Source organism: Gossypium hirsutum, chromosome D12, assembly GCF_007990345.1.
Source record: "Gossypium hirsutum isolate 1008001.06 chromosome D12, Gossypium_hirsutum_v2.1, whole genome shotgun sequence".
Lineage (NCBI taxonomy): Eukaryota > Viridiplantae > Streptophyta > Magnoliopsida > Malvales > Malvaceae > Gossypium > Gossypium hirsutum.
In genome coordinates this window covers 306,987-326,311 of record NC_053448.1, presented here as the reverse complement: position 1 = coordinate 326,311, position 19,325 = coordinate 306,987, and the positions used below count along the sequence as shown (strand labels likewise).

Here is a 19,325-nt window from a genome sequence, read left to right as displayed (position 1 = left end):
AATTTTTTAGATACCACTTGTAACCAAAAAAAGTTTAAGAGATAGGAAAAAAGAGTATAGTTTAAATACCAATTTGTGGGTTAAGTCATAAATATATATAAATATTATTAAAATATTATTAAAAAATATATTAAAGAATTGGAAAATCTGATCCATAGTTTTTATCATTAATTAGTTTTGGTTTAAATAAAATGAATTCAACATTAAAAGTTGGGGCAAATTTGTCAAAATGTCGCATTACCAAAAGAACATAAGAAAAAATTTTAATGGGTCTGGTAAGAGTATTCTCTACTAGGCCGCGTGAGTAATGATGAAGTCTTGGGTCAAGAAAACTTCAAGTCGGGCGATAGAGATAGAGACGCATGGTACATGGACTGGGAAGGAGAATAATCTGTTTAAATTTGGAGCTACCGGGAAAGAAACCTTGGGAGAATGATCTAATATGATTCTTGTTTATAATATTAATATAAGGAAACCACCTGATGGTAAATCGGGCCATATTAGGCAATCTTCGGTAGATTTATCAGGCTCTGGAGTAGTCGAATGTAGAGAATGATTCCTTGACAGAGGGTACGAGTTCGGTAACGGTGTCTGCTCATGACGTTGGGGTAAGCTGTTAGTGATGTGCTTTATGACTGATGCTTGTTCTCATCATTTTTTTTATGGATTTGAATTTAATTTTTTGGAATTGTTAGGGAGCGGGTCATCCCTGTTTCCACAAATTTATTTATGAATATAGGCGTGAGTTTGAGCCTGATATCTTATGTTTATTTGAGACACGGATAAATGGTTGTCATGTTGATGAAGTCATTAGCAAATTAGTGTTGAGAAGTAAAGTAGTTAGCAGGGTAGTTAGAATTAGTTATATGCAAGTTAGTTTGTTAGTTAACCGAGTCTATAAATGTAGAATGCACTATTAGTATTTGAATAAGATGTATGATTTCTTGATCATTTCAACATGGTATCAGAGCTCCAGCAATTGCTATATTTTCGATGATATTTCCGATGATTTTCACTAGCCAATGATTGTGGTTATTCTGGTCGTTTTTCCTTCGGGTTGCTGATATGGTTAGATGTTGTTGTTTTTCTTTGCTTAATAATCTTTGGGCTTTATGAATTGATAAATGGGTTTTTTGTTGGAAGCTCAAATCTGGTCGTCAGACACAATTGGGTTGGTAATCTAGGGCATTTTTTCCAATTTCAATTTGTTCCTGCGAAAGTCTTATTCGTTGTTGCCTGGTTTTCTGTTTTTTCAACAACAGAGGTGGTGAATCATGATGAATCTCTCTAAATCAACTATCGATTTCAATCATCCACTTTACTTGCATTCTTCTGATACCCTAGGCACTTTGTTGGTGTCTCACCAGTTGCTTGGAATTGAAAACTACAATGTTTGGAGTCGGACGATGAGAATCGCATTGTTAGCAAAAAATAAGTTGGGGTTTGTGGATGGCACTTGTTCTAAAAATTCATTGCTAGAAGAAATGGGTTATCAATGGGAGCTGTGTATGCGGTCGAACTATCTTGGATTTTGAATACTGTCAGTAAAGAACTTTCGGCTGAAATTATTTTCGCATCTAGTGCAGCAGCAGTATGGAGTGACCTTAGTGAGCGGTTCCACAAAATTGATGGCTCAAGAATTTATTTCTAGCATCGTGAGATCACTTCTCATCTTCAAGGTACTACCTCTATTTCGGTATATTTTACCAAATTGCGATTACTTTGGGATGAATACTATGCACTTGTGCCTTCGTCTTCTTTCGGGTGTATCCAATCCAGACAGAATGTTGCGCTGGTTTCACAGCAGCATTTGTTTCAATTTCTCATGGGGTTGAATGAAACGTATAATGCAGTGCGTAGTCAAATTTTGTTAATGAATCCATTACCCTCTGTCAATCATGCATATTCGATGCTTATGCAAGAGGAGTCGCAGAGAAAACATAATTATAGTAATATTGGGGTTGATCCGGTTCCTTTTTTTTCCGTTAAAATGGTATAAAAGAAACGGTTTTCTGGCACTTGTGATCATTGCAAGATTAAGGGACATAAAATAGAGAATTGCTACAGATTAGTTGGTTATCCTGTAGATTTTAAATTTACAAAAAAGAAGGCAAACAACAGCTCGGATTCTGTAGTAAATAATGCTTCTACTACGACTCCTGCACATGGTAGTGAAGTAGTGGATTTTATTGGTTCTCGTTCATAGATGCCAGTGTTTACACAGGAACAGTATCATCAAATCTTGAATTTGTTGAACAAGGAACCTGCGGTTGAAGTTGCTGCCAGTTTAGCAGGTATGATTGATGTTGGTCACAAATGGATTATGGATACTGGAGCTACTGACTATATACTGTCTGATCTTCAATTTTTAGAATCTCCTGTTGAATGTGCATTGGGTTCACCTTGTGTTCGACTTCCAAATGGTTTTTCTGTTTCAGTTACCCATGTTGGCACTTGTACTATTTTACCTAACCTGCACTTAACCAGAGTTGTTTAGGTTCCAAATTTTCATTATAATCTTCTTTCCATTTCAAAACTTACTAATGATCTCAATTGCATGGTTTCTTTTTACCCTCATTTTTGTCTCATACAGGATCTCTCAAGTGGAAAGATGAGGGGGATTGGTAAGGCACGAGGTGGTCTTTACATCCTAGACCCGTCTCGACAGACCAGTATGGCTTCACCTACTTTTATTACAGCTACTGCTTCTGTTGACTCGTCATATCTTTGGCATACTAGACTTGGTCACGATTCGGTTTCAAGACTCAATAAGGTCCCTAATCTTTCTTGTAAAGTCTCAGATGTTAATAGTATACATAAATGTTCTATTTGTCCACTTGCTAAACAAACTAGGCTCTCATTTCCTGTTCATTTGTCTCGTGTTGATGTGGCTTTTTCTCTTGTTCACGTAGACTTGTGGGGACCCTATCGAGTGTCTACTCATAGTGGTCATATATTTTTTTAACAATTGTTGATGATTACACAAGGATGACATGGGTTTATTTGTTACAAAATAAAAGTGATGCGCTTTTCTGTCTCAAACAGTTTTTTGTCTTGGTTAAAAATCAATTCTCCACTACGATTAAAAATGTTTGTAGTGATAATGGGTATGAATTTTTCACGAATAAATGCAATGATTTTTTTAATATGTCCGACATTCTCCATCAAAGTTCATGTATTTACACTCCTCAGCAAAATGGAGTTGCGAAATGAAAACATAGACATTTGCTTGAAGTAGCTCGGTCATTAAAATTTCAGTCTCATATGCCTAGTAAATTTTGGGGAGAGTGCATTCTAACTGCTTGTTTTTTGATTAATTGCCTTCCCACTCCTATCTTAAATTGGAAATGTCCTTTTGAACTCTAGTATAATATAGCTCCAGATTTTTCTCGTTTGAAAGTTTTTGGTTGTCTTGCCTATGCTACCTCCCCTAACTATCGTGATAAGTTTTCTCCTAAGGCTATTCCGTCTGTTTTTATGGGTTATTCTCTTGTGCAGAAAGGGTACTTATTGTTCAGTCTTGAAACTAAAACTTTTTTTGTTAATCTTGATGTTATTTTTCATGACAGTGTTTCCTTTTATTTTTTCTACCCAACATTTTTTGCCTTTTCCTGACATTGATAATTCTGTTTTTCTTCAACCTGAACCTTCACCTTCACCTTCCATTTCCATTCCTTCTTCTAGTAGGCCAGTATCTCCTTTTCCTCTCCAAATACCCTTGGTACCCACTGTTCCTTTTTTGCGTCGCACTACACGGTCTGTCAAGCCACCTACTTGGATGAAAGATACGTCTGCTCTAACCAGTCTTTCACTTCTTGTGCCACAGGTTTGTTTCCTATTTCTCATGTTTATTCATCATCACATTTGCCTGTTCATACTCAGTTATTTGCAGCCCATATTTTTTCTTTGATTGAACCCAAAACCTATGCTGAGGCCATCTCGGATCCAAGATGGGTCGATGCTATGCAACAGGAGATTCGAGCTTTGGATGTCAATGGTACGTGAGAGGTTGTTCCTTTACCTACTGGTGTTGTTCCCATTGGTTGCAAGTGGGTTTATAAAATTAAGTATAATTATGATGGTTCGGTGGAACGTTTTAAAGCCCGACTAGTTGGGAAAGGTTATAATCAGCAGGTTGGTATTGACTTTCGAACTGTGGTTAAATATGTCACTGTTCGAACTGTGGTCAGTATGGCAGCAATTTATGATGGCCTCTTTTTCAGATGGATGTTTACAATGCGTTTTTACAAGGGGACTTGTGTGAAGAAGTTTATATAGAACTTCCGAATGGTTTTCGCAGCCAGGGGGAGTCTCAAGTATGTCGTCTGTATAAGTCACTGTATGGTCTGAAGTAAGCCTCTCGGCAGTGGAATTTAAAACTCACTGAAGCCTTAACGCAGGGAGGCTATGTACAAAGCAAGTATGATTATTCCTTATTCACAAAAAGGAGTAGGTGTAACATAGTCATTTTACTCATTTATGTTGACGATCTGTTAATTACAGGAAGTAGCACTAGTATGATAAATGAACTAAAACAGGTTCTGTACCAAAATTTTAAGATGAAGGATTTAGGTGTGTTGAAGTACTTTCTTGGAATAGAGGTGATGAGATCAAGCAAAGGAATTGTATTGAACCAACAAAAATATGCTTAAGAGTTGTTAGCTGATATGGGATTAAGAGAAGCGAAATCAGTGTGTACACCACTTGAGCAGAATAAAAAACTTACATTGGTTGAATATGATGAGTCTGTACAAACAAAGGTTGATGGAGATGATTTAATTATGGATGTTACAGTATATCAACGACTTTTGGAAAGGTTGTTATACCTAACCAATACACGACCAGACATAATGTTTGCAGTTCAACACTTGAGTCAGTTCATGCACAAACCAAAAAAATCACATTTGGAGGCTGCTTTTTGGGTGGTACGGTACATAAGGAAAAATCCTGGCCAAGGTATTTTATTGTCTGCAGCTAGCAAACCGCAGTTGATTACCTTTTGTGATTCCGATTGGGCTTCATGTCCTATGTCTAGGCGGTCAGTGACTAGTTTTTGTGTTAAAATTAGAGAGTCTCTCATTTCATGGAAATTAAAAAAGTAAACCACGATTTCTCAATCATCAGCAGAAGCTGAATATAGAAGTATGAAAGCAATAGTAGCAGAGATTATTTGGTTGAATGGTTTGATAAAAGAAATCAGTCTTAGTCAACCTGATAAATCTATGATTTTTTCAGATAGTAAGGCAGCTTTGCAAATTACAGCCAACCCTGTCTTTCATGAACGAACCAAGCATATAGAAATTGATTGTCATTTTGTACGAGATAAAATCAAAGATGGATTGATTCAGATGCAGCATGTTGGAACGACTGAACAACTTGTTGATTTAATGACAAAAACCTTAGGCGTCAAACAACATGAGTATTTAGTATCCAAGTTGGGCGTTAAAGATATATATCAGCCCTCAACTTGAGGGGGAGTGTTGAGAAGTAAAACAGTTAGCAGGGTAGTTAGAATTAGTTATATGGAAGTTAGTTTGTTAGTTAACCGAGCCTATAAATGTAGAATGCACGATCAGTATTTGAATAAGATGTATGACTTCTTGATCATTTCAACAATTGGGGTATCTGAACTCTTGTAGAATTGAGGCGAATGGATTCTTGAGTGGTATTTGGATTCTCTGAAATGATAATGTTCATGTTAAAATTTTGAGATTAAATTCGTAGGTTATTCACATGTGGATTGGCTCTAGCCAAAATTCGTCGAGATTCTATTGTTCGACAATTTATGCAAGTCCCCAAAGGAGTAATAGGCGTATGTTGTGGGATCATTTGAACTCGGTAGTTGATTCATGTGATAAACCTTGGCTTATTGCTAATGACTTTAATTCGCTCTTGGATGTATCAGAAAGGAGAGGTGACGCAGCTACATCTAGAAATGAATGTGTTTTTTTTTTCAAGATTTTCTATTCAATTATGAACTTCAGGATCTAGGTTGTTGTGGGTCTTGTTTTACTTTGAGTAGAGGAGGGTTATCTCAACATTTGGACCGGGCTATAGGGAATGCTAGTTTTGATATTTTTGCGTCTGAATGCTTGGTTCAGAGTCTACACTGACTAAAATCTAATCATCATCCAATGTTTTATCCCTTAAACCTCGCCAGGTAGAGGGGACAAGACCTTTCTAGTATCTTGATAGTTGGATGCTTCACTCTGAGTTTAGAATGTTGGTTAGTTCTAAGTGGAATTCTGAAGAGTCCATGGTGAATATGATGGAGAATTTTTTGAGTTAAGGTCCAAAGCTGGAACAATCATATTTACGATAACATCTTTAGTCAGAAGAAGTAATTGATTCAAGAGCTAAAGATTACACAGAGACTAATGGAGTTAAGGCCGAATAAGAGATTTCTTAATCAGGAAATATAATTAAGACAATCCTTAGAGGAGGTTTTGAAACATGAGAAGCTCTTATGGTTTTAGAAATCTTGGTCAGATTGGCTTTTAAATGGTGATAGAAATACCAAATACTTCCATGGAAGGACACTAGCTAGACGTCGAAGGAACAAAATTGAGAGTCTTGAGGTGGATGGGACTGATTAGTGTTTTGATCTTGTTTTACTAAAACATGTTTTGGGTTTTTATAAGAATCTGTTTGCCATGGATTATTCAGTTGATGGGTTTCTGCCTTACAGAGGTAAATTTCAGGTTTTATCTCCAATTGAAAAAGGTAGTCTTGAGATGGAAATGACAGATTTAGAAATCCGTAATGCGGTTTTTGGTATGTCCCCGCTTAAAGTTCCTGGAGTTGATGGTTTTCATGCTAGGTTTTATCAGTCTCAGTAGGATATTGTTGGTTCTTTAGTTTGTTCGATGATACAACAGGTGTTCAGAAGTTGTCCAGTGGACCATAGGATTAATAAAACTTTCATTGTTCTTATCCCAAAGGTTGATAGTCCGAAAAGTATCACTCAATTTCGCCCAATCAGCCTTTGTACGGTTTTATATAAGATAATTACCAAGTCAATTTTCAACAGGATGAGACTGTTGATGTCGAGACTTACTCAACAAAATCAAGCTAGTTTCTTGATGGGTAGAAGCATTTCTGATAATATTGTCATTGCTCAAGAGGTGATTCATTCTCTGAGGAATTTTAAAGGAAAAAAACAGGATAATCTTTAAAATTGATCTCGAGAAGGCGTATAATAGAATTCGTTGGGACTTTTTAATAGATACACTTTCAAAGCAGGACTACCACCCATGTTGATTACGATAATTATGAATTGTGTGTTTTCTGTTACGTTCTAAATCTTCTGGAATGGTACAGTGACGGATAAATTTAGGCCTATTAGGGGTTACGACAAGGAGATACCCTATCTCCTTATTTATTCTATGTATGGAGAGATTGGAGCACTTAATTGATGAAACAGTGAATAACGAGAGGTGAAGGCCTCTGGTTTTATCTAGGGGTGGTCCAGGTTTATCACCTTTATTTTTTGTAGATGACCTAATGCTATTTGGTGAAGTGGATCCGAAGCAGCCTGATGTGATAAGTAATATTTTGAATATTTTCTATCATTTCTCAAGGCAAAAAGTGAATAAGAACAAATGTTAGGTTTTTTTTTCTCGCCTAATGTTCCTGAAACAGTTGCTTCAGATATATGCAGGAATGTGGGTTTTGGACGTGTGGAGGATTTGGGGATGTATCTTGGTCTTCTAATTATGCATAAGGGAGTTGAAGTTAACACTTTTGAGTTTTTGGTGAATAAGGTACGTAGCAGAATCAATGGCTAAGAAACTATCACTGGCTGGTAGAATTACGCTAGCTAAATTAGTATTACTTTCTACCCCTAATTATTTTATGTCTACTGTTCGTATCCCCATAACTGTGTGTGGAGAAATTGAGAAGCAGGCTCGCAATTTTGTTTAGGGATATTTGTTTGATTTTTAGGAAACCGAATCTTATAAAATGGGATGAATGTTGCCGCTCGATTGAGACTAGGGGTTTAGGTTTACGAAGTTTGGTTGTTCAAAACAAGTTATTCCTTTTGAAACTCGATTTCCTTTTATTGACCAAGATAGATGACTTATGGGTTAAGATTTTGAGGAGCAAGTACAAGATTTGTGAAGTGCTATCGATTTCTATGATAGGAGTAACTGCTCCTACATATTGAGGTTTTTAATGCGAGTTTGGCAAGATGTGGTTGATAATGTTTATTAGGCCATTGGAGATGGAGCCTTGACAAACTTTTGGAATGATAGTTGGATTTATCAGGTGGGTCCTCTGAGGAATTTTTACATGGGATCCGAGCAACCAGATGACACATTGCGAGTATGTAATTTAGTGGATGAATTTGGGAATTGGGATTGGAACCGTCTTAAAAGTTTCCTATCGGAACCAATTGTGAGGCAAATTGCTTTAGTTTTACCTCCCTCTCTAGATGCGGGAAATGATCGTTTATCATGGAGATGGGCAAATAGCAATGCCTTTTCCATGGCAGAAACTTATAGAGGTATGTACCAGTTTGATTCGAATAATAACTCTAATATCTGGAAACTGTTTTGGAAAGCCAAGGCTCCTCAGCGAGTTAGAGTATTCATTTGGCTATTATGGAAAAACAAGGTGTTAGCTAATTCCAAGAGAGTTAGGAGACATATGGGTTGGGAGAGCTAATGTCCTCGATGCAATGGTACACTTGAAACAGAGTTACATGCTGTTAAAGATTGTTCGTTTCCAGGGCAGTTTGGAATTCAGTTGTACAAATTCATAAACAAGTAATTTTCTTCTCACTACCTTTTCATGAATGTGTTGCTTGGAGCTTGCAGAATATAGGGAATTGTGGTAGTCCTGAAATTGATTGGCAAACATTGTTTCCTATAGTTTGTTGGTTATTATGGAAAAATAGGAATATGTTTGTCTTTTCCAATAATCATAGCTCTATCCAAGGTATGGTAGATATAGGTATCAGTTGGACGAGAAGTTATTCATCACCCTCGATGGTTATGTTCTATTCGAATTATATGGCTTCTAATTCAAAATGGTTAGCTCCAGAGAGTGGTTGGGTTAAGCTTAATACGGATGGTGCAGTTTCAACTAGCGCTCACTTGGCTGCAGTTGGGGGAGTCATTAGAGATGTTGATGGTAATTGGTTATGTGGTTACTCGATGGTATTAGGGAAAGATGAAGTGTTTAGGATTGAAGCGAGATCGATGTTAGAAGGGCTTCGACTAGTTTAGGACAATAGTTATCGATAGGTTGAGCTTGAATCTGATAACGCTCTATTAGTAGAATTAATGTTAGCCGGTAATTCTATTGCTAGTCATATTGTAGAATTACGAGCTATTCATAAGTTGTTGCATAAGAATTGGAAGGTTTGTATCCATCACGTTTCTAGAGCTCATAATGAAGTTGTAAATTTTATGGCCAAACATGCTACTATAGGATTCACAAGTATCCAAGTGTTCTCCATATCTTTTCAACCTGTGAGGATTTAATTCAAAAATATATTTTGGGCTTTTGATTTTATGTTTTTTATTATAATCGTCTGGTGTTGTTCTTGTTTACCAAAATATTTTTACAAAAATTGGAAAAAATTATATACTATTTTTAAATTTTTAATATATGCTTTAAAATTTGAAATATTTATTATCCACGTTAAGTTGAAATATTTCTATTTGAATCAAATTTTATTAAATTATCCACCAACTATAAAAATAAATTAAATATATACATTTAGGAAGTAAAAAAAAAAGTGAAGATGATAATGGATTCGAATTTTAAATTTAAAATCGTAACCGCAAAAGTGAAACATTTTTAGATATTATCTACAAAAAGTGACTTTTTATAAAAATAATATTAAAATTAATTAATTACAAAAGTAAGGTGGGGGAAAATTAATTACGAAAATAGGGTATTTGTTACATTAACTTTAGGTGATGTTTGATTCATTGACTACACCAATGAATTCTTTTTAAAAAAATCTGACAAAAAACTGCTAAAAAGTGGGGAAAAATATTTTTTTAATTGATATCGTCAATGTGTCAAATAACATCTCTTGATTAAATAAAAAAACTGTTGTTTTAAGAATTAAATGCATGGAAAAAAATTAAATGCATGGAAAAGTCAATTAAGACATTAAATGTAGGGAAAAAGGCTATTATTTGGTGTTGGAACCACAATCCTATTTTTTTTTATTTTTCACCTTTTCAGCTTCTTTTTTGCTATCAGATTTTTTTTTTAAAATTAACTAGTGACTTCAATGTATCAAGTGGCACCATAAAAAAAGTAATTCTTTTTCACTTTTTTTTTTATTTGTGCCAAATTTTTTTAAAAAAAGTTCATTAGCGGCACCTAAAACTACTGTAGTAAACACCCTATTTTTGTAATTAATTTGTTTCCCACTCCATTTTTGTAATTCATTAATTTTTTTTAATTTTATTTTTATAAAAATACTACAAAAAGATGGTAGTTATATTTTTCTAATAAATATTTGCAAAAGTAAAGTAGATTTAACTAATGGACATCCTAAGGTCAAAATTTGCATACGCTTCGAATCCATTGTAAATAGTAATTCAAAATATTTAATTTTGAGTATTATTTGAATCCGTAATATTTGAATTCACAAAAAACTAGTTGAACATCTATAGATATCCAAATCTACACTATCTATTGTCATTCCTACCAAAAGCTCAATGTAATGTTATCAATAAAAATATTTTTTATTTGCTATTAAAAAACTTATTTTCACTAAAATCAATAGAAATTATTTTGTTGACTTAATTTTATTAAAATATATTCTTCCTTTTAATTTAATGAAAATTTAGATTTTGTTTTTTTTTTATAAAAGAAAAAAGAAAAAAAGTGATGTTACACTTTTTTGTCGATGATGTTACACGTTCCTTATTCGAGTAAAAAGGAAAAACGGGCATGAGAAGTGCATAGAAAAGGGGCATGCGATTTCTATGAGATTTCTATTCACATATTTGAAGAACCACAGGTGGAAATTGGCAGTAAGCTGTTAAAAGATGTGCAAGGAATTACTATAGCAAGGCTAGTCATTTCTAACAATGCTTTAGTTTAAACTCTCGTCTTTGTACCAAAAAGCAAACGGTAACCCAACACCATCACTGCTGGTATCAGCCACTAAATCGGTATACCCATCACTGGTGCTGCATTTTTGACAAGGATGAAAGTTTTGTGCTCTTCTAAACTACCACATCAAACCCAAGGAAACGAGACGTCGAGTGTCACCGGAATAAAGGGATGAGCCAACTCCGCCAAGCTAGATCAACAACAGTGGTCACCACGTAACAGTGTTGAGAAGGCATAGAGTTTTATTTTTCCAGTGAGTGAAATGAAAACCGAAGAGAAATGAGAAAAAATGGTGAGGGCAATGGCATAGACTAAATGGCAAGTAAAAGCAAAGGAAATCAGGGGAAGTAAAAGCAAAAGATGTAGGCTACCTGCTATTAGAATAGCCAACGACCTGTAACCAAAATTTTTAGTGAACAATTTTCTAGTCTAGACTTCTAAAATTCTTACAAAATATCGTGGTCACACTACCAGAATCTTTTACATTTCTTTTTTGTTTTTTGCATTTCTTTTTGGCACTAAGAGTAGCTAGAGCAAAATGTAATAGGGCGTAAGCTCAGTTGGTTTTCTTGTCATCTTGATCGGCAATGGCAGACGTCTGACCATGCTCATCCTCACCACCAAAACCAAATTCATTTATACGTTTCTTATCCACAGGATATACCCATCTCTGGTACAGGTAGATTAAAAATATAAGATCTGCAAACATTAAGCATCACAATCAGAATGAGAATGTGATTTACACCAGAAATATTCAAGGAAAAACAACACGTTTCATTTAATACAGAATGATCTTCAACTCAGATTACAGCAATTTTTTTCTTTCCTCCTTTCCTTCCTCACAACCAAGCAAAGCATATTTTTTCCCTTTTATATTAAAAAGAAAAGAGAATTATATCTTACCATCACGGAAGACAGAAAGCCGATGAAGTGTTGGCATTTTTATGACGAATGCAAAGAGATCATCAATGATAGTGTTGAGGAACTTGTAAGTCATTTGCCTCCAGGGTAAGTGAGCTACAGACTTAAGCTTATAGTTTATGAAAAGTTGAGGGCACATCATAATAAAACCTGCCAAAAACATAGGAGTGCAGATTTTTGCGGTTTAAGTTGGTCAATTGAAAATCCAGCAGCAAATAAATAAACCTCAAACTTTCTGTAACAGTTATTAGATTTAAAAGGAACCCAGCATCAATATTAGAAAGCAAAAGTTGAAGATCATTGCCCAAACCAATTTTTTTAGCCATAAGAACAAATAATCAATTTTGCCATCCCCTTTCGATCATGATATATAACTAATAAGCCTGATAATAAAACAATTTATGTAATGATCAGATATTATGAAACGGGCAACCCAAGTTGAATTTCAACAAAATGGACCCAATTTCCACTAGTAATGTTAATGTAGACGGCTCCTTGCTCACCCCGTTATAAGGTATAACCTTTTGTCTTCTACCTAACAACAACACTAGGTAGCTTTTTTCTAAGCCTGGCGACACATGATTTGACATAATTTTTTTGTTGACCAGAATTTTTATACCAGCAACAGACTTGAGAGAAACATAGAAAGAGACCAAGGATCAAAGGTTACATAATACATAGAGTTTTTTTTTCCATAAAAAAAAGCAGATTACTACACTAGAAGGCCCCTGAGGAAAGAAATTTTTTATAGGAATTGTCATGGTCTTGTCCAACTTTCAAAACATCAGACTTTCACTATGTTTAAGTTGGAGTTGACAGTGGGTAACTAACAGAAGTATCAAAGCAAGAAACATGAAAGGACAGATGGCTTACCAAACATGTATACACAGCTAGTGAGTGAAGAGAGAATCCAGGAATACCAGCTCTTATGGCGCTCATACATAAGAGAGTAAACAGAAAAACATGCAACAAGGAAGAAGAGCACATAGGATAGATATTTCATCGCTATATCATCATATTCCTTAGTTTTATTACTTGCATACGAATCGCGATCTCGAAACCTCAACATAGGTATCCTTCCACTTCTATCAATCTGAAGATGAAAAGGAATTGTTACAGATTTACTCTTCAATAAATTAACTAAGAGTTTGCAGATAACCAGATTTAGCCTATACATAACACCATCAAACGCTAAAGATCAAGTTTCAAATAAAAGGTAATGACGACATAGGATCCACATAACATTTCATGCACACTTCCAAAAAAGGACAGAATAATAAGACTTCCAGAGTAGACAAACAATTAGATTGGTACTGAAGAAAAGTAAGAAGAATGATTGTTCTATTTTTACTTTTCAAGCAACAACCAAAAAGAGAAGAAGAATGAGGTATCTAAACAAGAAACATGCATGGAAAAGGCATTCATGCATAATGTGCCTCCTAAATATTTGACAGCAGATTGAAAATGACGGTTTCTGCATTCAGTTACAGGTAGAATATGAAAGCATAATCAAAATACATTTACAATCCTCAAAATAATGGTCTTTCAACATAAAATACATTTTAGGAGTGAACTCAGTTAACCAAGAAGAAAGCATGGTCACCTATATCCTCACAGCATCAGGAAAGTTTAACAGACAGACCCAAAGAATGATCTCATTCAGTATCAAACTTATGGAATAAATGCATCTAAAAACAATCCCTTTTTGCTTTTTCCTTCTTGGAAGGATGCTCACAATTCAAATAATACCTAGAAAAACAAATGCAAAAATGAGCTCATACCTCTATGTGCATTGCTTTCCCTATTTTCCAAAATTCGATGCAGACACCAATTCCTGAACTTGCCAGTATCATCCATGAGGTGTCATTATCAAGTAAATAGAGGAAAACAACAAGCTGACACAGAAAGCTCACTACAACAGACTTTGCAGACAGTCCTTCCATAGACTTATTTTTGTTCCAAAATTGGATATCTGCAGAGAAGAAAGCCAACATCCTAAACCTTTGTTTCCAGAGTGTATGAGAAAATTACCAAAACTCATCCATGTATGGATAAAAAATTTCCAAAACTACAGAATTTTTTTACCATTTTTGAAAGCCAGGAAATCAAACACGGAATGAAGCAGAGAAACAACCATGGTGATCACTAGCAAGTACGGATTTCCTTCTAAGAAGACCCTCTACAAAAATTGATCAAGTATATATTTAGCACCCAGAGAAATTAGACGCAAATAAAAGAATTCTTCACCTCAAGGTAGAAGTTCAAGGTTTAAGGTTAGTTGCTCTCATGAAAAATGAGATACTTTTTAGTGTCTAAATTCTTAAAATGAAACTTTGACATAAAAAAGTATATCATATGAACATACTTTTAACCTTTTTCGATAGTCATAAATCATACACACTTCTGAGATATCTAAATTTTCCACAATAATAAAAAATAAGAATTACCTTTAGTTCATCTGCCTCGCCTTCAAGCATGCTTCCATAACTACGATGAATTTGGAATGATTGGTCAATTTGCAGGAATAGTTGCCACTTCATCATGCTTATGGGGCCAACCTCCAAATTTAATGGCAACTCTGTGACCGACTCATTAATTGCAATCAATTTATCTCTAAGTAACCAAAATTCGTTGAAGAAGATGGTCGGGTAGTAATTTCCTGTACTAGGCTCAATATTTAAGTCTGCAAATTTGAAGTCAAGAAACTCAAAGCTCAGCAGCTGCAGCTCATTTACAAAATAGGAAACACAGGAATTTCTAAAAAAAATTAGGGCATTGGTAAGCCAAGACACAACAATAAAATTATTTTCTATAAAAAAATATACAATAAAATTAGGGCATTGGTAAGTCAAGACACAACAATAAAATTTTGATTGGATCAATAAAGAATCAATTGATCATCATGGCACAAAATTTTTCTTTTTAAGAAAATGCATAGAGCCTTAATTAGTTAGAATGAAGAGTTGACCAGAAAAAGTCATAATGGAGAAAATTCATATAGCCAAACCCAACTGAATGGGGAAGTGAATAAAGGCTTAGTTGGGTTGGATAAGTTCCATTAAGTCTTCAAGTACAGAAATGCTATTACAGCTGAGCAAAACTATAAAAGTCTATATTCTGATCAATCAACAATTGCTGAAAATACATATGATACGTCAAAGTAGCTTCAAACTATGCTTTGTAATCCTGTAAACTCCCTTCCTAGATTAGCTCCAATACGGTACTTATTTATACTAATCAATGACAAGAATGGCTGAGCTAGTCTTCAATAGTCACTATCTAGTTACAATCTATACTAGTGTCAAGAAGAGTGGCTGAGCTGAATTGTCATCCTTCAATAATCTGACTTTCCTTCCTAGATTAACTCTTATACATAACTTCACTTTCATATAGGACTGAGTCTTGACCAAATTTATATTTCCAAAAGAAAAAGATGTCCCAGAATCCAAATCATACCAGGTAAAACCTAAACATTCTTTGAAGAACAAATAAAGGACTCATAAGACTACAAAAATCAACTAAGAAAGTGCAGAATTATATAGGACTCAATAAACATAACTGAGATAAGGAATGACAAAACTGTAAGGAATGTAAGGATACAAGGAGCAATATTTGGTGGTACAGCATTGTGCCCATATCTGGAAAAGAATTAAGGCAAAAGGAAATAGTTAGTTTTCCAAAACCACTGGCATAAACTCATACCAAATAATAAAAAATAAACAACATGGAAGCATATGTTTACAGAACATTTATAGAAGCAAGACATTAAGTAGAAACTTACCGTGTGAAATCTTCAACCAAGTTAATGGTGATATTTGGTTTCCAATAAGCAATCCACTCGTCAGGGCCATCATCTTTAGAGTCAGTTTCAGCATCATCAGCCACCTGAAGCAACATGATTCCGTGCTAAAACCATTATCATTATATTGTGGCATAATTCAAGGGTATTGGAAGCACATATGAGAACAAAAATGAAAGAGATGCTATCATGAAGAACATTAAACGAAATTCAAAGTTCAAACACATAAACACCAAGAAAGATTAGGTCAATTCTACTTGAACCCAAACTTCTTAAAAGAAAGAACATCCATCAATGAAATAAGTTATACTAGGAAAGAACAAACCATAGCCACAGATTCAACTGCTTCCCCTTCTTTGGTGTTTCCAAGAAGACTTTTCCTCTTATCTGATCTTGACTTGGGTAAGTATGCCACAACAGCTGAAATGAATTAAAAGGAGGTTACTTGGTTACTTGATCACCATTTTCTCCAGCAATTGGAAAAAGAATCTTTTGAGAGAAAGGGAGACTCACAGTGAGTCCTCCCAAAGGTAGCTTGAGGCTGGAATTCAGGGTCATTAGGATCTGGAGGGTAACCAGAGCGTGCAAAGAAAACGTGGGCATAAAGACTGCCATTGTTTTTCAAGGCCTGAAAGATTAACGCATATTGTTCATGTTCGCTAACTGTAAGAGTGCAACAAACAACCAAACTGCAAGCAAGTAAAAGGAAACATTCTTAAACAAGTTACCTGGGAAGGATAGTATTTCAAAGAAAGAGTACGGGTACTTTCAGGATCCCAAGTGACATAAGGAATGTTAGTTTCATGCCATACAAGAGAAGCTTCGTTTCCAAAATCATTGAACTTTTCATGCTCAGAAATATAAAGCCACATATCCTAAAAACAGAACACAAAAAATCATTTAAAACTGTGGGTTTGGGTTAGTTTGTTTAGTGAAATTTGATGAAACCAACATACCAGGGGTTCGCCCTTCTGGAAGAGATTGGAGATGAGGTTAGAGGGATCGGTAGGCTTTTTTGGAGAAAAGAATTTGGAAGCAAAGTACCAAAACACGGCGATCCTAATAATTCCAGTTATGGTCCGTCCAAATCCATTTTGTTGCTGCTGCTGTCGCGGCTGCTGTCCTTCTCCTCCTCCTCCTCCTCCTCCTCCTCCGCCCGCTGCTGCTGGCGGCGCCATAGTTTTCCTTTTCTCTGTCTCTCGGATTAGGGTTTATGGGAGCTCCAAGATCGAAAACAAAAGAAAAAGAAGACTTTTTTTTTCTGAGTTGTTCAAATTAAAACAAACATACAAATACCAGAGAGATACGCTTATTTTATCAAAGGAGAAGTTCGGTACCAGCGTAGATCTGTCTTGGAATCTTTTTAACTTATCTTTTGCACTTCCTTTTGCTGGCGGAAGTAAAGCTAGAGGGTAAACTGCACATATAGTAACCCAATTATCATAAAATTTTATTTTAGGCATCTAAATACAATTTGCAATTTAAGTACTTTAGGTTCATTTTAGTCACTATGGGTTGGCAGAATCCCAAACTCACTGCCAAATCAGTGTTTCTATTTTCCACTTAGTATTTATGTAATATCCACCTCATTATTTTTTTAGTCACTATGGGTATACGGGGTAATTTCTTTTTATTTAGTCATCAACAAAATTTTAGTATAAATGGCTCTAAACTAGAGTTGTCCATGGGTCGGGCCCAACTAAAATTTTAGGCCTAGCCCAAAAAATGGGTCTAAAATTTTACCCAATTCCGGTTCGGATAAAAATGTTGAAACCCGGATTTGGCCCGGCCCGGCCCGCCCATATTAAATTTTTTATATCATTCTTTTATATGTATAATATATCAAAAATACTAAAAACATTAAAATAAATATTTCTCAACAAATTGAAAATAAATTAAAAAAACAATATGTACACTTAAATAACACTAAGATAGGTGTAACTTAACAAGCAAATACCTAAAATAGTAACAAAATTAACAATAAAACAAAAATTATACAATATCCAAATAATAACAACAAAATAGTATCAACATAGTAGCAAAATGGTAGCAAAATAGTGAAAAAAACAAGAAGAAAATAGCAATAAAAGCAATAAAAAAAAGAAAGAACAGTAAGAAAAACAAAGCAACAATCTTTTTTTTATATTCAGGCTGGGCCAAGTTCGGGCCAAAAAAGTTTTACCCAGGCCCAACCTGTTTTCTAAACGGGCTTTATTTTTTTCCCAAGCTCATTTTTCGGGCCTATATTTTTACCCAAACCCTTTCACTTTTCGGGCAAGCCTCCCGACTCGGCCCATGGACAAGTCTACTTTAAACCCTAATTGCCATTATTGTTAGATCTGCCACCGCTTGTCATCAAAGCATCAATCAATGACCATTGATTAGTAGTCCAAAGTCGCCTCTTTTACCATATGTTTTAGATTTCACTGAAAGATGTTTGAAATTTTTTAAAACCTAAACAATTGTTTGAAGCCAAAAACTCTGATTCGCCGCTGGAAGCCATTTGAATGGCTTGGTTCCGAACTTTATCACTCCTTTTGGTTGAAACTACTCTTTCACTATTTAGATCGTTGAACCATTGCCTGAATCTTATTGATCGGACTTAAGATGCTTCCTCTTTTTTCGCCTCTTTTTTTCCTTTCATGACTTCTCCTTTTCTTCTTTTTTTCAACTTTTGGTTTGGGGTTTCCAAAACAATAAGCATTTTAGCTTTATTTTTCTTTGGTTGTTGGTTACTTTAGGTGTTGGTTTGCAGGTTGTTTAGGTAGAAGGACTATTAGGTTTTTTAGTTGGATGGTGGAGTATGGTAGTGGTTGATTTTAGGTGCAAAGTATGATGATGGCTTTGAAAAATGGTTTGAAATGAGGATCAAATGAGAAGGGAATGGTGGTGGTTGAATATGGAGATAATAATGACGATTAATGGTGAAGGAATGGCATGGAGGCAATGTGGTGAGGTTGAGAGAATCAATTGGGAGAATGGTGGAAATTTTAAAAAAGAAAAAAATTGTGTTGGCAACTTGGAATTTCGTCAGCCCATATACCCATAGTGACCAAAATGAAAACGAAACTAAAAATAAGTGCTTAAATTGCAAACTTTTTTTGGGTGACTACATGTGTAGTTTACCTAAAGCTAAAATGCTAAAACGTTAAAAACCTAGGTAAATTAGAAAAATAGTCACTTATGTTTGGTTAAATTTACATTTTGGTCACTTAACTTTAATTTGATATGAAAAGTGACCAACATTATCAATTTCTAACATTTTTATCATTGTTTCATTACCTTATGATAGTGTTGTTACCGAAATCTCGCGTGGCCTAGTAAACGTTGATGTGGCTTCCATGTCATCACCACATAATTTAAACTTTAAAAAAAAACAACTTTTTTTTTCTTTTTCTTTTACTTTCTTCTCACTTCTATTTGTCTCTCCCTTTCATCATCATCATCACCTTTACTACATCACACCCCTCGCCTCACCATTTACCCCAAGCCATCTCTATCATCAAGCACCCTTCCTCAC

General features: G+C 35.0%; 1 protein-coding gene and 1 long non-coding RNA gene across 5 annotated transcripts; one reads left to right on the top strand and one right to left on the bottom strand.

Moving 5' to 3' along the window:
* The first annotated feature begins 220 nt into the window (after positions 1-220).
* On the top strand, positions 221-9,514 carry LOC107930774 (uncharacterized). 2 transcript variants are annotated; one of them, XR_001693064.2, is made up of 3 exons: positions 232-608; positions 1,263-2,294; positions 2,594-9,514. It is a non-coding gene; the product is annotated as an uncharacterized lncRNA (long non-coding RNA). The 2 variants fall into 2 exon arrangements; XR_005922175.1 differs by having other exon boundaries at positions 221-608; positions 1,263-9,514.
* A 1,418-nt stretch (positions 9,515-10,932) lies between these two features.
* LOC107930781 (cleft lip and palate transmembrane protein 1) lies at positions 10,933-17,261 on the bottom strand. 3 transcript variants are annotated; one of them, XR_001693069.2, is made up of 13 exons: positions 16,762-17,257; positions 16,534-16,680; positions 16,319-16,433; positions 16,131-16,225; positions 15,788-15,891; positions 15,607-15,644; positions 14,454-14,689; positions 14,092-14,185; positions 13,788-13,978; positions 12,880-13,099; positions 11,989-12,156; positions 11,457-11,784; positions 10,933-11,275 (listed from the first exon to the last, which is right to left on the bottom strand). XR_001693069.2 is itself a non-coding variant. In XM_016862499.2 (13 exons), the coding sequence occupies exons 2-13, from the start codon at positions 16,981-16,983 to the stop codon at positions 11,642-11,644; spliced, it is 1,773 nt and encodes a 590-aa protein (XP_016717988.2). In that variant the 5' UTR covers positions 16,984-17,025; positions 17,143-17,258; the 3' UTR covers positions 11,434-11,641. The 3 variants fall into 3 exon arrangements, 2 of the variants coding, with proteins under 2 accessions (XP_016717988.2, XP_040964026.1); XM_016862499.2 differs by lacking the exon at positions 10,933-11,275 and having other exon boundaries at positions 11,434-11,784; positions 16,762-17,025; positions 17,143-17,258; XM_041108092.1 differs by lacking the exons at positions 10,933-11,275; positions 13,788-13,978; positions 14,092-14,185 and having other exon boundaries at positions 11,434-11,784; positions 16,762-17,025; positions 17,143-17,261.
* Between the last annotated feature and the right edge of the window lie 2,064 nt (positions 17,262-19,325).

Coding starts and splice junctions, on each gene's coding strand:
- LOC107930781 (XM_016862499.2), bottom strand. CDS start 16,983: ATGGCGCCGCCAGCAGCAGCGGGCGGAGGAGGAGGAGGAGGAGGAGGA. Junction 13,979..14,091: donor TTTCCTGGCTTTCAAAAATG/GTAAAAAAATTC, acceptor TCTTCTCTGCAG/ATATCCAATTTTGGAACAAA. Junction 13,100..13,787: donor GGAAAGCAATGCACATAGAG/GTATGAGCTCAT, acceptor TTTCATCTTCAG/ATTGATAGAAGTGGAAGGAT.